This window comes from Aythya marila (assembly GCF_965140915.1).
Source record: "Aythya marila genome assembly, chromosome: 3".
NCBI lineage: Eukaryota > Metazoa > Chordata > Aves > Anseriformes > Anatidae > Aythya > Aythya marila.
The window spans coordinates 17,343,986-17,361,654 of record NC_139044.1 but is presented as its reverse complement, the minus strand read 5'-3'; the positions used below and the strand labels follow the sequence as shown (position 1 = coordinate 17,361,654).

Here is a 17,669-nt window from a genome sequence, read left to right as displayed (position 1 = left end):
ATTTGGGGCAAAAGTGAGGCAGGAGAAAACTTTGCGCTCACAGATCTCTTTGCATTTTATTCTGTGTTAGGGCTCATCTATTGATGCCTCGCAGCTGCGACAACTCCTTAATGAAGTGCTCCTGCAAGGTAAAGCTTTTACGACCCAGCTAACGTCTTTGGTACTTCTCTATCCTTAGTCTACTGTAAATTAGACAGAGGATTTAGTAATGTCCTGATGGTCTTCAAAAAATCCTCAGTGTGGCTTATTACAATATGGGATCTTGAAGAATGAGAAATGTCAACACCCATCTTCCTTTACGTGCACAGCAGTGTGGTTTTATTAAAATAAATAAATAAAATCAAAGTAATGGTCACATGAAGAGGGCAACGCAGTCCAGGCTGGCTGCTGGCAGACTCTTTAATGTATGGCCATTAGCAAAGCCATGCATCTGTGTGACACCTAAATTTCACCCTCCTCTCCCAGCCCTGCCCTAGGAAGAGCCCGTGCTCCACAGACCTATGCTGCTCCATTCTGATCCCTGAAGTTCCCACAGTCCCCATGAGCCCTCCTGCCTGCTCCATGCCCCACCAGTTCTAGCAGGAACTCAGTCCCCAGCTGGGCTGCTTCAGCAAGGACCACAAGGAGCTGTGTCCCTTGCTCTCTTCACTGTCCCCCCCAGTTTTTCCCAGCTCTGCCCTGGCCTGTGTCACACCTCTGCAGAGGCCTCAAGCTGGCTTTCAGCATTTCCCACACTTCCTAACCTACCCACCTCAAAAATAGCGTGAAATGATCATACACAAATCTCAGACTGCTTTAGAGCTCACTAGTTCAGCATGGCCCTTCACATCACTGCCATTTTAATAGTCCTTATTCCAAGAGTCTTCTGTTTCCATGCAGAGCAGCTATCTGTGAGCCCCAATGGGGCACCTGTCCTTCAGGAAGGAAGCCGTAGAGGCATCTGAGACACTTCAAACTCCTTCAGTGGACCTCAGCCTGTTATGTCACCCTTTTTTGTTATGTGAGCCTTCAGACTAGTGTCCTCCTTCCCTCCCACTGGTGGCTTGGATACACATCTGGCACCCCCCTCACTCTCACTGATTCCATCTGTTTTGTCAATCCTTGCAGATGAAATGGCCAGCCTTGGAGGAAAATTCAGCTTTGATTCATGCAGAGGCATTTTAGCTCTGATGGATGTATCCTTTCAAGCAGAAGCAATAAACTTCCCAAGTGCAGCCCATCCTTTCCTTGAGTTATGGCTGAGCTGAGCCTCCCAGTGTAAGAACCTGCAAGTAAATATTAGCCTCATTCCTCAATAAATAACTCTCATGGAGGATACGCAGGACTTTGCCATGCATGCCCTAGCTCTGGGAAGTCTGCTACATCCACCTAGCTGCTAACTCTTGGCTTTCACTTCCCAACCTGTGGGACCCAGGGTTTTGCTAAGCTTCACCCTCAGTGCAGGCCACAGACAGGGCCTGAGGTGAGGAGGCCATGCAGAGCCTAGACACAGCTCCGTGTTCTCTCTTCCCTTACAGCTGAAACCACACGAGCCTGTGATGGCAGCTTAAATGGCTTGCCAGCATTGACAGCAAAGCTGGGGAGAGAAGCATTGCCCCTGTGTGTGTGTGTGGAAGTATCGTCACTGCCCAATCACAGTCACATCCATGCCTTACAGGCTATTCACCCTGTCCAGTGTATCTTCCCTGTTTAAATGGATCACGGTCTTTTTACTGTTAAAAAGGACAACATTGAAAATACATTACTGGCCATTGTAAAACAAGAGGGCTCCTTGATGAAAACATTAATTCTCCCTTGTGTGTTTTCTCCCACTTACTAGTTCACTGTCTCTTTTCATCCATGCCATGGCATAACTTTGAGATATTGTCAGACTTCTAGAAGCTGCTAGGGAATGAATGAAACTCACCTGCAATTCCTCTCTCTTTCTAGCTTTCTGCATCTAGCAAGCAAAAGAGATTTTTTCCCCCTTTCCAAATCCCCTTCTGGGTTCAGTGAACACTGTGAATGCATGGCACGTGCAGGGAGCTGATGAAACCACTGCTCTGCTTTAATTCAAGATGGATTTTTTATTCTCTGTACATACAGCCTAGGTACAGTGTGACCTATCCTGGCCTGCAAAGACAGTATCAGCTTTTTTTTTGCAGTCAGTTTTCACCCCTGGGCTCCTGTTGCTCATGGTAGGGAAGTGTTCTCTTGCCCGCAGCATATGCATGGCTCAAGGGCTGCTGCTGGCTTCAGAGAGCAGGCACTAGGATCTGCTCCTTTGTACTCTTGGCTCATTCCTTGCCTGTTCTTCCAGGAGGATCCAGTCAGAGCTGATGTTGTGCTGCCCCATGCACAAAGGCACCTCAGTGTGCGCACATGGCCTGGAGCATGCAGTTCTGTTCCTTCCCAAGAGCTGCTGTACTCTGTGGCTAGATGTCAGCTGAAGTTATCACTGCAGGACCCCTTGTGGTTAAAGACATCATACAAGTAGAAACATTTTGTTTGTGAGCACAGGTGTGAGCAGCTGTACAAATTGCCGGAGGAAAAAAAAAAAAAAAAAAAAAAAAAAAAAGTGAATTTAACTCCTAGAATAATGGAGACCAAAAGAGATCTCAGCTTTCTCAACACAAAGTAACAAACAGAAATGATTACATCTTCAGACTTTATGTGAAGACAGCATTGTCAGGAATAAAGACATGATCAGTTTTAGCTTTCATTAGCTGTTCAGTTCTTAACTAAATGCACAGACGAATTCGAATGGACGACTCACACTGCAGGAATTTGGGAGCCTCTGGCAAAAGCTCACCAAATACATGGTATATGGGGGGGTGATCTCTGTTTCCTACCTTACTGTACTCCTGGGTTTTTCATCACTAGGGTGCAGACACTCTGTGATATCAAAGTACTGCAGGGAAAAATGTTGTGAGGTTTACATATCTAGTGGGTCAGATTTCTATCCTCTCATGCAAAGGCTGAGAGCTCAAGAAGCAGTGAGGTGTGAAGTGCTCTGAACAAGCAACCGAGGGTTTCATAAAGCAGGGAACACTGAGGAGGCAACTTTTCTTAATGCTTTCTGAGCTGAAATGAATTATTGAACAAAGTCATCTGAAAAACATCACTTGTTGTAGTTTGTAGCAGAAATGTGTAGGATGTGTTGAAAGTTTTCTTGAGATAAATGTCTCTGCTCCAAGACAAGCATTAGCTCTGGAACCAGTGAGAACAATAGCTTGGTATTTAGGGTCCCACCTAAATTCAGGCAGCTTGTCTGAGTCAGGTTCTTCTTCCTCCAGTTTTGCTGCAGGAAGGGAAGATTTCCTGAAGCCTCAAAGTTTGGTGGGATGTACTTTGTTTCACCCTCTCTCGGGGTAGTCTGAGGTCACCTAGGACAATAGGGTGCCAGTTCCCCATTGAGCAACAATGCCCTTCCCACTAAGAGCACCTCAGGGGTGGTTTGTTGGGAAGGATGACCCCGTGCCATTCTGGCATGCAGGGACTCCTGGCAGATTTGGTGTGTCATAGACAATGTCTTTTTGTCAATGGAGGTGTAAGCATTCCTGTTTCTGCCTGTGCATGCAAACCAGGGAAAGTGAGTGAAAAGGCTTCAACACACCCAAACGTGGGATTTCTTATGCTGTAATATATTGATCAGGACTTGTAGTAATGGGTCTTTGTCAGGGTTACTCTATCTTGTCTGTTGCATTTCCTTACAGCAAATTTATTAAGGAAGGAAAGCATCCTACATAATTAAATGTACTGGTAAATTTGGGGAATGGTGATAATGTATTTGATATCTGCCATTATACTGTTTTTTCAGGATATCTTCAGGAGGGAAGACAAAAATAATTCTGGATTTCTTGACATATATGAACTGAAGAGTGCAATACAGACAGCAGGTATGTCCAGATAGGCTTAGCAGCTCCCTTTCCTGTCTTTGCAGGAAAGGATGAAAAAGAGAGAGGATGAATAAAGTGGTTTGGATTACACAGCAGTGCCAGTTAGATCACAGCTCTGCTTAGAGGACTGCATTATTTCAGGGCATTGAGACAGAAAATTCATTTCAGGGACTAGTCTTTTCCTTGCTGCACAGCCTTGTGCCCACCCATGCAGCATCATCCACCCTTTGCACTGCAGCAGGGGAGCCAACAGAGAGATGCAGAGAAGCACAACATTGGCCAGAGCCTGCAGGGTCTCTCTAGGTCATGGACAAAATACACATCAGGGGAAAGGAGCAAGGAGCATGCACATAACCCAGTTCCTGCAGTTACTGTCCATGGCAGTGACCAAGTCTGTAAGGGAAAGCCACAGTGACAAACATTTATTTAGTTTGCACTGACCTCTGTTGGCTACACAAATGCTGAAACTTGCAGTGAGTGCATGGTACCCCTTCACACAAGTAAGACATTTTAGCTGGACCATCTCTCCAGGGACGTTGTGCAAGAAATACAGCTCATAGACATCAACCCTCTTGTAATTGCACAGTAGAGAAACTCCCATTTGGGTACCTGGAGCTTGGTGTGGTGTTGTCCCGGTGAGGAACCTGGTGCAAGAAGCACTATCCGTGGAAACCATCAGCTCAAAGGATGTGTAAATTTTTGTTCCTGAGAGGTAGGCAGAGTGCTTGTGTATGACTAAGGAGTGCAGCACTAATGTGCTAAATGTCAAAACAGAAACTGCCAGGGCAGTTCTGTTAGAAAGGCACTAGTGTGTAAAACTGTGAAGTCCTGGCAGACAAAACAGTGCAGCTATCTGAAGGGATAAAAAGGCATTATTAAATGGCAAGTTCATTACATGTTAGGTTATAAGTAGTTCTGAGTGGAGAGGGGAAAGAAAGTTGTAAACTCATTCTTATCATCTCTTGAGCCAGGCAGCTGCATTTGTATTTGGCTACGCGTTAGGATGATCTTGGTCCTACCTTTGAAGCAGGAAGGAGTGGGCAGCCCCCGAAAAAGTCTGAGAATGGCACTAATGTACTGAAATACAGCTCTAAGTCAGCTGTGCCCTGAAGTGTTCAGTGACCAGCTCTTCCCAGTGAAAAACTGGAGCATGAGCTTAATTTTCACTGTCGTCCTAATGCTTCAAAGCATTATAGGATGGGTCAAATCTTCCAGAGTAAAGCAGGTTAGCTGCATTAACAGCAGTGCTGCCCTGATGTGCAGGAGCACTGGCCTTGGATATTTACAGACACCTTTCTGGCAATACCAAATGCATCAAAATAATGTAAAATAGGGAAACATAAAGTCACTATCTTCAAGTTTGACTAAAACCAGAGCAAGGAATCCAACAGAGAAAAGGTATGGGAGTAAGCTCACAGAAAAAGCAATAGCACATAACTGAAATATCTTGGAAACGGAGAGGATTTACACTTCAGTATTAATGGGGTTAATTGAGAGACATTGCCAGGTGAGTACATCTCAAAGCAAGAGTATCCCAGACTGAACATGCCAAACTGTCAGTGTTTTACTATTGTAAGATGGAGTTAGAGCATCTCTCAAGCAACACTGCCATGCTTACTGGAATCTGTTTTCCAAAGAGAGTTTGAATGTATTCCCACTGCCTTCAAAGGGTTAAAAAAGAGATTTCTCACTGCTACAGTGGTTCTTGGCAGGGTTTAAAACCAAAATTAAAGAAAAAAAATCATTAATGATATATTTTTAATTACTAAATTTTCCTCATAGAAAAATAATCTAGAATCAGGTTTATTTTAATTTGAAGCATAAATGTTTTTCCTTTATTTAAATATTCAGCATTGTGTGTTCAATTCCTGCTGGAGGCATTCTCCAGCTATGCTTATGCAACCAGATTTTGTCAATGCTGGGTGCTAACCCACCTCCATCAGCTGCATCTCCCCCTACACAGGTGCAGAATATAATTTTCTTCTTTTCTGCTCACTCAAATTGGCTCCATTATGAGTTCATTAAAATTGAAAAGTTTAGAACTGGTTGGAAAATGGGGAGAGCCACTTCACTTGCAGCTGAGCTGCTAAAAACTGGGGCTGAACAAATGAGACTTTTTCTGAAGTCTCAGAGAATGCATGAACTGAAGCTATCAGTCCAGCCCTCTGCAGAAAATTTCTTTTATTTAGTAAATCAGCTTTCAGACCAAAATATATTTAAATCATTTCTTGTGTATCCAGCACATTTAGAGTAGTTTTATTTAACTAATAAAAGGCTCATTCTAAAAGGCAATTTTTGTTCATTCGATTGAATATCAATTTCCATCCAAATAGACTGTGACACAAATACTGAATAATCAGCTAATAAAAAAAGAAATGAACACTTTACCATTTTCTAATATAAGAGAAAATGTAAAAATTAAGAATCCTGGGTATGCTATACTGCATAATAGCATAAGCACATGGTATATCCCCGCTTAGCAGAAAATGCCAGTAGCATTGTGCTTTGCTCAGACTTTTAACAGTCATGCACAAAGAAAATAACCCTTTCTAACAGAAAATAAAAGCTAACATTGCAAAGTAAGATAATCCTAGAATATTTAGTTGTGTTTCTTGCTTGCTGACCTGCACCACAATTTGAGTGAGTGACTAGAAGGGCTTTGATTTTCCATCACTCTACCCCAAATCTTGTTCCCAAGCCCGAGGGGAATGCAAGATGCCTTGCAGGGACTCAGAGGAGAACCAATCTGGCAAGATGCGAGGACTGAGGGGAGGCCACAGCTTCTTTGAAGGGTGCACAAGACCAGTAGGGCCAGCCTGTCATCCTGCAGTGAGTCCCAAGTGTTGTCATTCCCCTCTTCTCTACAGGTCTGGCCATCAACGAGCAAGTCCTGCACCTGGTGTCCCTGCGTTTTGGTGATGTTACCAGGAGAATTGGCTTCTCTGACTTCATGTACTGCATGCTGCGCCTTGAAACCATGACCTGTGAGTCTTGGCACTTGGGCCTGGGATTAGGCAAGGGGCAGGGCAGCTTTATCACAGGGGAGCCTGCAAAACCAGACAGAGCAGTGAAAGGAAGCAAGGGGAAAAGTGCTAGACGCAGTAATGCAGGTCTACAGATTAGCGTGGAAATAATGAACCTGCCAAAAGTCCAGGCATGGCCCTGGCATCCCTTTGGGCAGGCTGTTTGCCAAAAGCCAGGTTCTCCTCCTGCCTGTGGGGGAAACCAGTGTGGTGCTGGAGAAAAGGGCTGGGAATACAGCAATGGGTGCACTAAAAAGGGTCAGGAAGAAAGGATGGCCCCCAGGCTCCCATCAGATCCCATCAGAACACCTGTAGCCTGCTGCAGCACCACGCTGCCCAGCGCAGCAGCAAACATAATGTATTTTCAGAGCTTCTTCAGGGGCTACTGCTGACAATACTTTTTGCTGCATGCATTTAGCCTGACCTCTGCAGGCTTATTTTGGAGCTCCCATGCACTAAGGAAGATTAATTTTTCTAAAATGTCCCTGCACTGGTGCCCTTTAACACAAGCTTGAGCATCCTGTTCTGCAGCAGAGCTTTCTCCAGGGTGGCATTGTCAGTACCATAGAAAGGACACTACCCAGTGAGGAGGAATGACACAACTGGGGTGGTTTTACCTTGTACTGTACAGTACAGTACCTTGTACAGCCCCAGTACAACAACACGTCTCAAATGGAAGAATGGAAGGCTTTTTGTTTTGGTTAAAAGTCAGGAAGTCTAAACCACAAGAAGAATAAGTGCCTTTTTTATTTTTTTAAACTGGAGAGATGTTCCCACCAACTTCAGTACAGTTCTCTTAGCTTTTTGGTAAGGAGAAGGTGTGAGATCCTTCTCAGTGAAACACAAAAAGCGATGTAACTTTCCAAGACCCATTGACTCACTTTGGAGAATTAGGAAGCAAATATTCCTAATTAACAGTGCTGGGTACGTGGGAGATGGTACTTACTCGATATACATATTCATACAAATTTCCAAGAAAGGTCAGGATTTATGTTAATGTTTCCGAGAACTTATTATTATACATGTATTGTTCCTCCTACTTTCGTATGCACAGTACCGTCTGGTGGTCACACTTTGGGGTCTTTCTGATGAAGGCTCTTAGCCTTCTTCACCTTGTACATTTTTCTTTCCCATTTTGCACACTCTGTCATTGTTGACCACTTCAGCAGTTTTACTTTTTTCAAACTCAACTAAGTCAATTGTTTGAGTTTTACTTTGGGCACCGTGTTCCTTCTTCAGCCTTGATTTTATGGCTGGAGCTGAGTCTTGTTGTGCGAGGCTGATCCAACAATTTAACAATTTCAGCAATCTCTTCAGTTTACTGTATTACACATTTTGTATTTTATACTCATTGTTTCATCGGTGAGAAAACAAATCCATTTCCTGTGTTGTGTCTCTCTATTGTCTGCCAAGGAAGGAGTGGTTGTAAACAAAAGTGCCTACAAGTAAGGGTATTCTTTTTACAAAAACATAGTTTTTACTACTATAATTATAAGCATTTTGACTAGAAATACTGATAGTTAAATAAATCCAGCAATTGTAACCCATGTGCTAAAACACAGTGACACCAATTTAGCTCATCTTTGGAATGAGCTGGGTTTCAGTGGCCCATGGAAATGAGCATTCACTTTTGCACGTGTTTTACCAACGGTGTTTTATGGGCTCCCAGTGGTCAGCAGATCTGCCTGGGTGATGCTGCCTAAATGTCCATTTTAAGAAAGTACAGAAGCAGCTCAGAAAGTCAGAACATATCCTGATTTTAATACTTTCATTAAAATCAGGCAAGTTTTAAAGACCCATATTTTTATGATGTCACTTGCTGTAGATAAAAATTCTTATACCTAAAGCAGTACAATAGCATATTTTTTTAACATCATAAAAATATCCTCTTACATTTTAAGTGCCAGAATAAAGATAACTCCTTTAGACTGATTTGGAAAATAATCTCTGAAGTTTCATTGCTGTCTGTAATAAGTGTCTAAAATGCTCTCAAGTCTTTAAGTTATCATTTTACAGAGGGTTTAATATGGAATACATTTTTCAAATCATTGTGGGTAAGATTTTTAGAGGAGAGGAGGATAAGGGAGACAAATCTGAATAAAAGACAGTACACCTTTATGATGATGTGAATGCAGCAGTGGAGATAAACCTGTCCCATTAAACCGTTACTCATCCTTTCAGGATAGCCAGTGAAGAGATGGGACTCAAACCAAATGTAGCAGCTTCTTTCTGTACTCTATTTAACTGGAGGTAATGAAGTTGTAAAGGGGCAATTCTGCTTAAAGGTAACTTCAGCACTGCAGTTTGTTCCTAGAAAGACTACTGAGTGCAAGCAGCCCTGCAAATATGTCCTTGTCAAGGGACTGGGTGCAACATGGTGATTATTTTGTTCTATACTCTTTCTCCAGAACAGTATATAACGGTTGTGTTTCTGTTAGCCATGCCTTCTCTCTGCTCTGGGTCATAAAGGTAGCTCTGGATGCCTGTGAGCCCAGGAAAAGAGTGTCCTAGGGGGCTGATGAGGAATGGGCCCTTATGCCCTCTTCCTATACCCTCCCAGCAGCCTTCCATTTGTCTATAGCTGGATAGGCTTTGAAACATTCATGAACTTACAATGCCCTTTCTATTTGGGGTGGGAAACACGCTCCTAGAGAAATGTTTTTGCTGTTTACACCAGCACATTTCTAAGAGAAAAGTAATATCAAAATAAATAGGAACTTGTAATACTGTTTCTACTTCATCTAAATTATTGGGTTTGAACATTTCTTCTAGACAAACAAAAAGAAATATGCTCATAGAATATCAATATTGAATAGATTTAAATTTTCTGATGGCAACGTGTACTGCTAGAAAACTTTAAGCAACGTTAATTTCAAATTCCAGATGAATAACAGCAGCATCTGCATTTATATTCCGTGGAAAATGCTTGTAAGGCATAATAATGACTTCAAGAGAATCGCTTTCCTCAGGCCACACCGTGATTGCTCACTGCCGGGGAGGATGGAAAACGACCAACAGAAAGTCTCCCTGTGGGAAGATATTTTTCATTAGTTCACCATTTTCCTGTCATTCTTCAGGCACAAGGTCCTATCGAAACAAATTATGAGTAGATGAAAGCAGTTGCACTGAGCACTCCTGTTCCTACATTAAGGGCAACGAAGCTGATGAAAAGTGTAGAAAACAAGTCTTACAAGGAGCAGCTGAGGGAACTGGGGTTGTTTAGCCTAGAGAAAAGGAGGCTCAGGGGAGACCTTATCACACTGTATGATTACTTTAGAGGCTATAGCAAGGTGGGGATTTGTCTCTTTTCCCAAGCAGCAAATGATAACGTGAGGGGAAATGGCCTCAAGTTGTGCCAGGGAGGCTTTAGTCGGATATTAGGGGGAATTTCCTTACTGAAAGGGTTGTGGAGCATTGGAATAGGCTGTGTAGGGAAGTGGTTGAAGTGCCAACCCTGGAGATCTTAGAGAAACATGTATACGTAAAACTCAGTAGCATGGTTTACTTTAGTACTAGGTTAAAGGTTGGACTAGGCGATTTTAGAGATCTCCAACCTGAATAATTCTATGATCCTATGTTTTTTTCCAAATTCTGGACCTGTAGTTGGGATGTTTTTACAGGCTGTGATGCAAGGACTAAGGCAGAGGGGTACTCAGCACAGAAATAAGATCTGGGTAGGCAAGACATTGCATGTGGATCCCTGAGCAAGGCAGAGAATTCCAGCACAAGGGCCACAGCTCTGCTATTCAGCTGCTATGAACTTATTTTGCAGACTGCATTGCGTTCTTTCTTCCTCCTCACGAAATAAAATTTTCTTTGTTCTATACCTAGATGCATTTCAAAACTTAGCAAATGGTGGACCACAACTTTTCGTGACGGCAATGGAGGTAAGGCTGCTTGTTCCTTCTTTCCAGCTCCACAGTGGGACTATGTTAGCAGGATGAAACTAAAGGTGGTGTGGTAGCGCCACGAATGTTGCCACGAGTTTTGCTGCTGACGCCAACAGTGGGAAAGGTTTTGCTTGGCTGTGTGTGCTTAATGGACAGCCAGGAAGTATTTCTCTGGGGCTCTCCAGCCACAGTCATGCAGCCTTGCTGATGTGAGGACAGCTCTGTGGTGGCCATCCACGTCCAAAACACTTGGTCTTCCCTTGCTGCCCCCATCCTGTCATCGGTGGAAACATTGCATTGGGGCGAGACAAAACCTGCACCCCCCAGGCCACAGGGAGGAGGTTGGAGGCATTGACTTCATGCCCAGGGTGCATTTTGGGGACAAGGTTTGCTGATCACCCAAAAACTCAATGCACTGGGGCTTCATCAAGGTGAGATACCAGTGGAGCGAAGCAGACAAGGCCAGGAAGGTGGCAGCTGTGCCCAGAGGATCTTGGCAGAATAAAGTGGGTAACATGGGGTCAGCTTGCAACAGGGAACCAGGACTTGGTGAGATATGGCTGCTGATGAGCAGCAGGTGGTGGCTGTAATATTTACCAAGGAGGTTAATATTAGAGCTGCAGCATTCCCCAGGCACGGGTTATGTTCGTAGCTGCGGTGATGCTTGGCGCAATGAACAGCCTGTGTAAGAGCATCATGGTCCTGTCCTGTAGCCTGAGAACCTGTCTCTGCCTGAGAGCACCAAAATTGGTGTCTTCAATGAGGTCATCACGCAGGGCTGAAAAGGGAAGAAAACTGGCTATTTCCTCCTGAAAAGTATCCAGTCCAGTGGAGTATGATGGGGGTGGGAATGGTCAGAACTGCTGGGTGTCTCACACTGCTGGACTTTTCTGGGAATAAATTCATACAGCAACCACCAGACAGCATCGTGGCATGGAATAGGCAGAACATGGGGAGGTTTCTGGCTCCTTGGGGATTTTGGTGGGGGGGAAAGGGTGTCTGTGTGGGAGTGCTTTGTGGCAGGGATACACAGAGGCAGGAAGATTTAGGGAGATGGCGTCATTGCTCCAGTGCTTCACCTTCTGGTTGTGCATTTTTTCCTTACATTTTATTTTTTTTCTTTCCCTTTTCCTTCAAAATACATATATAGCTTATTTATTTATTTCTTTATAAAGCTTATCTACTGTCTTCTGTTCAGGCAGCCTGCCATTGCTTTACCCTCAGCACAGCTCCTTCTATCTGCAGCTGATCAAATGGCTGGTGAAAACAGAATCCTATTTAAAACTATTGAGGAAAAAGAAAATAAAATCACAAATGTGGCCTGCACAGTTTGGTGTGTGCCACCAACCCCGGTTTCCATGGCAACTGCCCGCCCCACACAGGGCACTCTGGGAGTTGTAGTTCCTCCACCACCAGGCCATGCTGGGGAGAAGATGGTGGCGAACCCCCCAACGCCCATCCCGTTCCCAGAGGGGGAAAAAGGGTGTATCGAGAGATTGTGCTTGGTTTTGTGCACAGTCCGTGCTTCCCTCCATAGGGTTTGTGGTCCCTGTGTGGACTGTGTGTGTTTGTGTACCTACAGATCCACAGGTGGGGGCCACAGGTAGATCACCATCCCTGCAGTGATTGCTCCTGTTGCAGCTACTGCAATTTGTAGTGGAAAGTAACTTATAGAAGGTTTTTCTGCACCTGAATTGTAATAATGGAAAAAGACAGTCCCAAAACCCAATAACGGTTCTGTGCAGGACAAAAGGACTACAGTGACTGGGTCCCAGCCTGAAGGTACCAAGACATAAGTCTCAAGACTTGGTGTATCATTACTACCTAAATGTGCCTTTCCTTTTTCTCTTCCCAGTGGCTGACGCTTGTCATGTACATCTGAAGACTTGTCCGAGCTCAATGTGGCTGGTGAGAAATCTCCTCAGTACTATACACACTGGGACGAAAGGGGTAGGTGCCCTTACGTTGGCCACTGTGAACATGGGTGGGCTGCTTTAGCTAAAGCTCACCCTGAGTTATGGTTGGTTTTGAGAGGTAGAGAAAAGGTGAGAGCTGGGGAGAGGTTGCCAAAGGTGAGTGCTACAAAAGGAATTGGACTTCAAGCAATTTTTTATTTTGAAATAAAGTGAACTGCTGATAGCGTTATCAGTTGCTCAGACCACCAAGGGCTCAGTTAGCCACTTGCCCTCTCTTTCCTCCTAAGGTGATACATGTTCAGTAGATCAAGTAGTAGAATTTATCTTTTTTGTCTTCTTTTGAGAGATGGAACTACTCCTTCATATCTTACATAGAACCTGCAAATTTAAAGCCAACTAGAGGGTTAAGGATATAACATTTTTAGCCAGTCTGTTTTTATGTTTTTAACCAAAGTGTGTAAATTAATTTAGCTTTGAACATCAATCCCCACCTTGTGTTTCATTTGATGTTTATTCCTTTCATGTCAGGCCTGGAGAGTTTACCTGAATTTTCCAACTTTGCTAGTTGGTTCTAGTGAAGGACTCTGCTTTTTCCTACAAAATTTGTCCAGTTTATTCATCCATAACCACCTCAGTTACTGTGCTTCTGGTAATCCACTGGAATGCAGCTGTTCCCAGTTGCAATGGTAAAGCATTAGTGCTGGTCCCAGACAGTTAGCACTGAGGAGAAAACGGGGACAAAAACCCAGTCCTTAGAAAAAAGGCACAATGAAGAGCCAGAAGCCTCCTGCCATTGTGTTGAGATTGAATCCAGGAACTCACTGAGCACCCTTGGGCAAAGTCACTCACTTGTCATACCAACCCTGATCAAAACTGAGTGAAGAAAAAAAAAACAAAACATGTCCCCTCTTCCCCCAGGATCTTAACTGGAATTCAGGGACTGCATCCATATGAGTCTTCTTATAGTCAGGTATTGTGATAAATTATAACACATAAGCAGAATTTCTGGTATCTCACATCCTATTTCTAAAGGTCGTTGACATTGGATGCCAGCTTCAGTGAGAAGTTAAAGGAGAAATACATAATCTATTACAGGCCCCAGGGGAGAGAGCATGGTGGATTCAGACCCAAGGCAGGGACAACTCTGCGTCTTTCATCCTTGGCTTCAGGACATCATTCATGCTCAGCTGCTCCTCTGTCTTGTCTGCTAATTGCATCTGGTAGACATAACTGCAGCAGCAGCTGAGCTTTACTGCCCATCACTGTGAAGCTTTCTCCCCTCTGAGCTCTGCTTGTACATAGTTATTTACCTAAATGTTTGCCTTTTGCAGACTTGCCTTGGACAAAACACTTTCCCTTTGTCACAACAAATCTGTATTTTGATGTATTGATGTTGTATAGAAACACGTTATTCATAACACAACACCTGCCCCTTGCACCACACAATGTCATTATGTAAATATGAGACTCAAAGCACCTTGTTTTGGGGGATGAAGTTGCTTAAATTGCTGTCTGAAAAAGATATTCATAGTCTATTTAGTCTCCTTTCTTCCTTTCATGAATCATTCATAAACTGATCATAAGTTCTGTAAATATATCATTAATCACAACTTTCACTTAACAGTTTTGAATGAAATTATACCTTTAGGGTGTTCATAAGCAGTTCACATCAGCAATTTACCAGTTGCTTACAACTGGTGATAGGGCAGTCACAGCATGGGCCCCTCAGAGAACTGAAACTCTATCAATTAGAGCCTAAAAAATAAAGAGTGATGTGATGACGTGGATTTTGTTGGAAAAAAATCTGTTTGAAAAAGTACCCTCAATTATTTCTAAAGACTGGTGTCCAGCTGTCTGTGTTCTGAATGAGTCTCTTTGTCTTAGTTTTAGGTGGCTTTTCTGCTCCTTGGTGTGAGACAGCTTGAAGCCATCCCATACAGAAGCCATCTGTGGGGCTCTTGAAAAAACAATAACTGTGAAGGCATGAGGTCAGGCTTTCTTATGGATAGTCACTTATGCTCGACGGCACTCAGATGTCTGGACTGATAGCCCTTCTCAGGTGAACTGGAATTGTTCTGGAGAGAGAAGAAAGAGATCCATGGGGAAGCTGGTAGTACCTAATGGCCTAGGCAGGCTAGAAGTGCTGACTGTAATCGCCTCTCATCGTTGTGTAAATAGTATGGCTGGTTTTCTTGCTTCACAGAAGTCAGGAGCAGCTCTGTTAACTCCCTTGCAAATAAGAACAGAGTCAGGCCATTTATTTGCAAGGACTGTTTATTGCTTAGGTAATAAAACCAATTACGACAGTTTTTCTGAATTAATTCTTAATTTGCTTTTGTGACATTTCTAAATGCCACAAAAAGGTTGAAGAAATTATTTGTAATTAATAAATAGCATCAGGAGCTTTGCAATTTTTTATTTATTTTTACACTTTATTAAAAGATAAAGAAATCTTGTGTATGTTCCTCAGCTGTAGGGATTCAACTTTACTTGCTATGTAAATGAAGAGGCATATTAGAAACACAGAACATTGTTCAGTGGGCTTTTTTTGTCTGATTTCCAGTGTGTGCATCAGGACTGTTTGGGAAGAGACAATTTTATCTGAATTGCATTTTCTTTCTCTGTCCTGAAGTCTTTAAAAGGGCTTCTTCAGATAAAATTGCTGCTCAAATATTTAACTTAAATATGCTAAGTAACTGTAGCCTCTCAGTAGCCCACACACAAACTCCACTTCCATACTTTTATCATGATGATAAAAGCAAATCTAGCGATCTATTCCATTCAACTATTGAATAAAAAAATCTCTGAAGTCTCTCTTTGTGTAAATGCCAAAAAGATGGATGCAAATGTTGATGGATGAAAGCAATTCAGGGTAGTCATGGCAATATCATTCATACCATGCCTCACCCAGACCCTCTGCGCAATTTTCCATCAAGGTATCCACACACAAGCCACAGATTCACTCGTCTGGCAGTAAGGCATTACATGCTGGAGCAACAGCTACATCACAAGGTAAAGTTATTTTTCAGCAATGTCTCATTCTGCAGCTTGGAGAGCAGTCTTACGCAAGCAGGGCTGCTGTATCCACCATTTCACAGAAAATGTGGGGCAGAGGAAAATCAGTAAAATTAGACTACTACGATATCTTTCAGTCATTTTGAAACAAATCAATAAAATTAGTGCATAAAAAGCAATTGTTAAAACCCTATTTTGCAGACAATATATTACTTTTCCTCCATTTGGATATATGGATTTGTATGGAAGGTAATTCTGCCTGTCATGAGACAAAGATCCTTGGCTCTAATAACTTAGTCTTGCCACAGACTAAAATGTTTTTTATCAAAAAGCTAGCAGCAGATCACAGACATCCCAGGTGAGAAACATCACTGATGTGTAAGGTTGAAATATGTAAGAGGGAGGTTGTCTCCCCCTCCCCAGACAGTGGAGATGGTGGCTCTTCTCCTGCAAGGGGCTGCACTGATGCACATGCACAGAGGACTTGCAGCCTGTGGCTGCTGCAAACATAGCTGGATAGAAGCTGCCTTTACCTGCATCACACCAACACAAAGGCAAAACCTTTCTGGCAAGTGTGGTTTGTGCGCACCAGAGGTCTCAGTGACGAACCTACATCCTCATCAGGTTTGCAGCAGTGACCGCTGTCAAGCTGTACATAGCTGCCTGTTTGTAGCATTGGAAGAATTGGTATTCCACTTGATTTACACTTCCAACTGTTCCTGACAGAATCACCAAGAAACTTAACTACGTTTCACAAATGCAAGTGCCCACATTAAAAGCAAAGGCTGTCCAGATCAGTGCGGTGTTAGAAAAAGAGGGGAAACTTTCTTATCTCATACAGCTTTGCATGATTGAGCTGTGAAGGCCAACTTTATGGGGATGGTGCACCTAGAATCACAGAATAGCTTGGGTTGGAAAGGACCTTAAAGAATATCTGGTTAGTTCCAACCCCCTGCCAGGGGCAGGGATGCCACCCACTAGGTCAGGTTGCCTGGGGCCTTGTCCAGCCTGACCTTGAACAGCTTCATGTGCTCTTCAGAGTGCCTGATCTGATGGGTGTTCCCACAGCATGCAGCCTGGATTACAGCTTTAAAGCTGTAAAGGTAAGGTAAAGGCTTTAAAGTTTTGATGTCCACACCCCGATTAACCCATACTACTGTGGTATGAGAATCCAGGAGGGTTCAGGGCCAGTTCTGTATGAGCTAAACCTCCCTTTCTACCTTGGGCTGTGCTAACAATTTAGTCAGAGGCGCAGCTCCCCCTCGTCTTTCATGGGGAAAGAAGAAAGAAACTGCATCTGTTTCTGTGGAATATATAAAACACTTCTCAGGCCACAAAAAGGACACATTACCTTGGACTTGGCTGAAGGGGGAAAGACTGTGTATGACCCTCACTGCCTGCACACTAGTGGGCAGGTATGCCTGTGTTCTGCCCAGAGGGACATCTTCGAACCCAGTAGTACTCAGGTTATGCTGCTGCCTTCAGTCAGAAGGTGACCTTTTCTCAAAAAGAGGTATCTCTCTTTCTCCCGGTACCCAGGCTCAGGGAAACATGGAAAGCTGGTCAACGATGACCACCTGTGCTCAGGTAGCTCAGCAAGAACACGGCCTGGCTTTTTATAAGTCAATAGCAGAGCAATAGTCAATAGCAGGGTAGTCAAAAGATTTTTAAAATTTTTTTTTAAAGGGTAGCATTTCCAAAACTCCCATTTAATTGACTAACTAACTGGAAAGCCTTTAAAAAGGCCTGAGGTTCAAGAGTCATGGTAGAAAGTTAGCAGCAGCAATGTTTAGGTCAGGAACAGGTTCTTTCACTTTTTTAGCAATATCTGCTCAGATTAAATAAAGTTCCCTGCACCACTGATAGGGAGACAGACACGCCCCTGAGACTGATGTCATCTTGATTTGTTATTTAAGGCGTGTGTTTTAACTACTCAGTTGTTAGGGA

At 43.4% G+C, this 17,669-nt stretch overlaps 1 protein-coding gene across 1 annotated transcript in view; it reads left to right on the top strand.

Annotated features, from left to right (window-relative positions):
- Positions 1-12,673, top strand: part of CAPN13 (calpain 13) — a gene marked incomplete at both ends in the record, with an annotated part of 39,839 nt that extends 27,166 nt beyond the window's left edge. Inside the window, 7 exons of the mRNA XM_082758165.1 lie at positions 71-128; positions 1,108-1,175; positions 2,733-2,801; positions 3,800-3,878; positions 6,746-6,862; positions 10,733-10,788; positions 12,647-12,673. Of these exons, the coding sequence (XP_082614291.1) occupies positions 71-128; positions 1,108-1,175; positions 2,733-2,801; positions 3,800-3,878; positions 6,746-6,862; positions 10,733-10,788; positions 12,647-12,673 (474 nt within the window). The remainder of the gene's footprint in view (positions 1-70; positions 129-1,107; positions 1,176-2,732; positions 2,802-3,799; positions 3,879-6,745; positions 6,863-10,732; positions 10,789-12,646) is intronic.
- Positions 12,674-17,669: the final 4,996 nt, after the last annotated feature.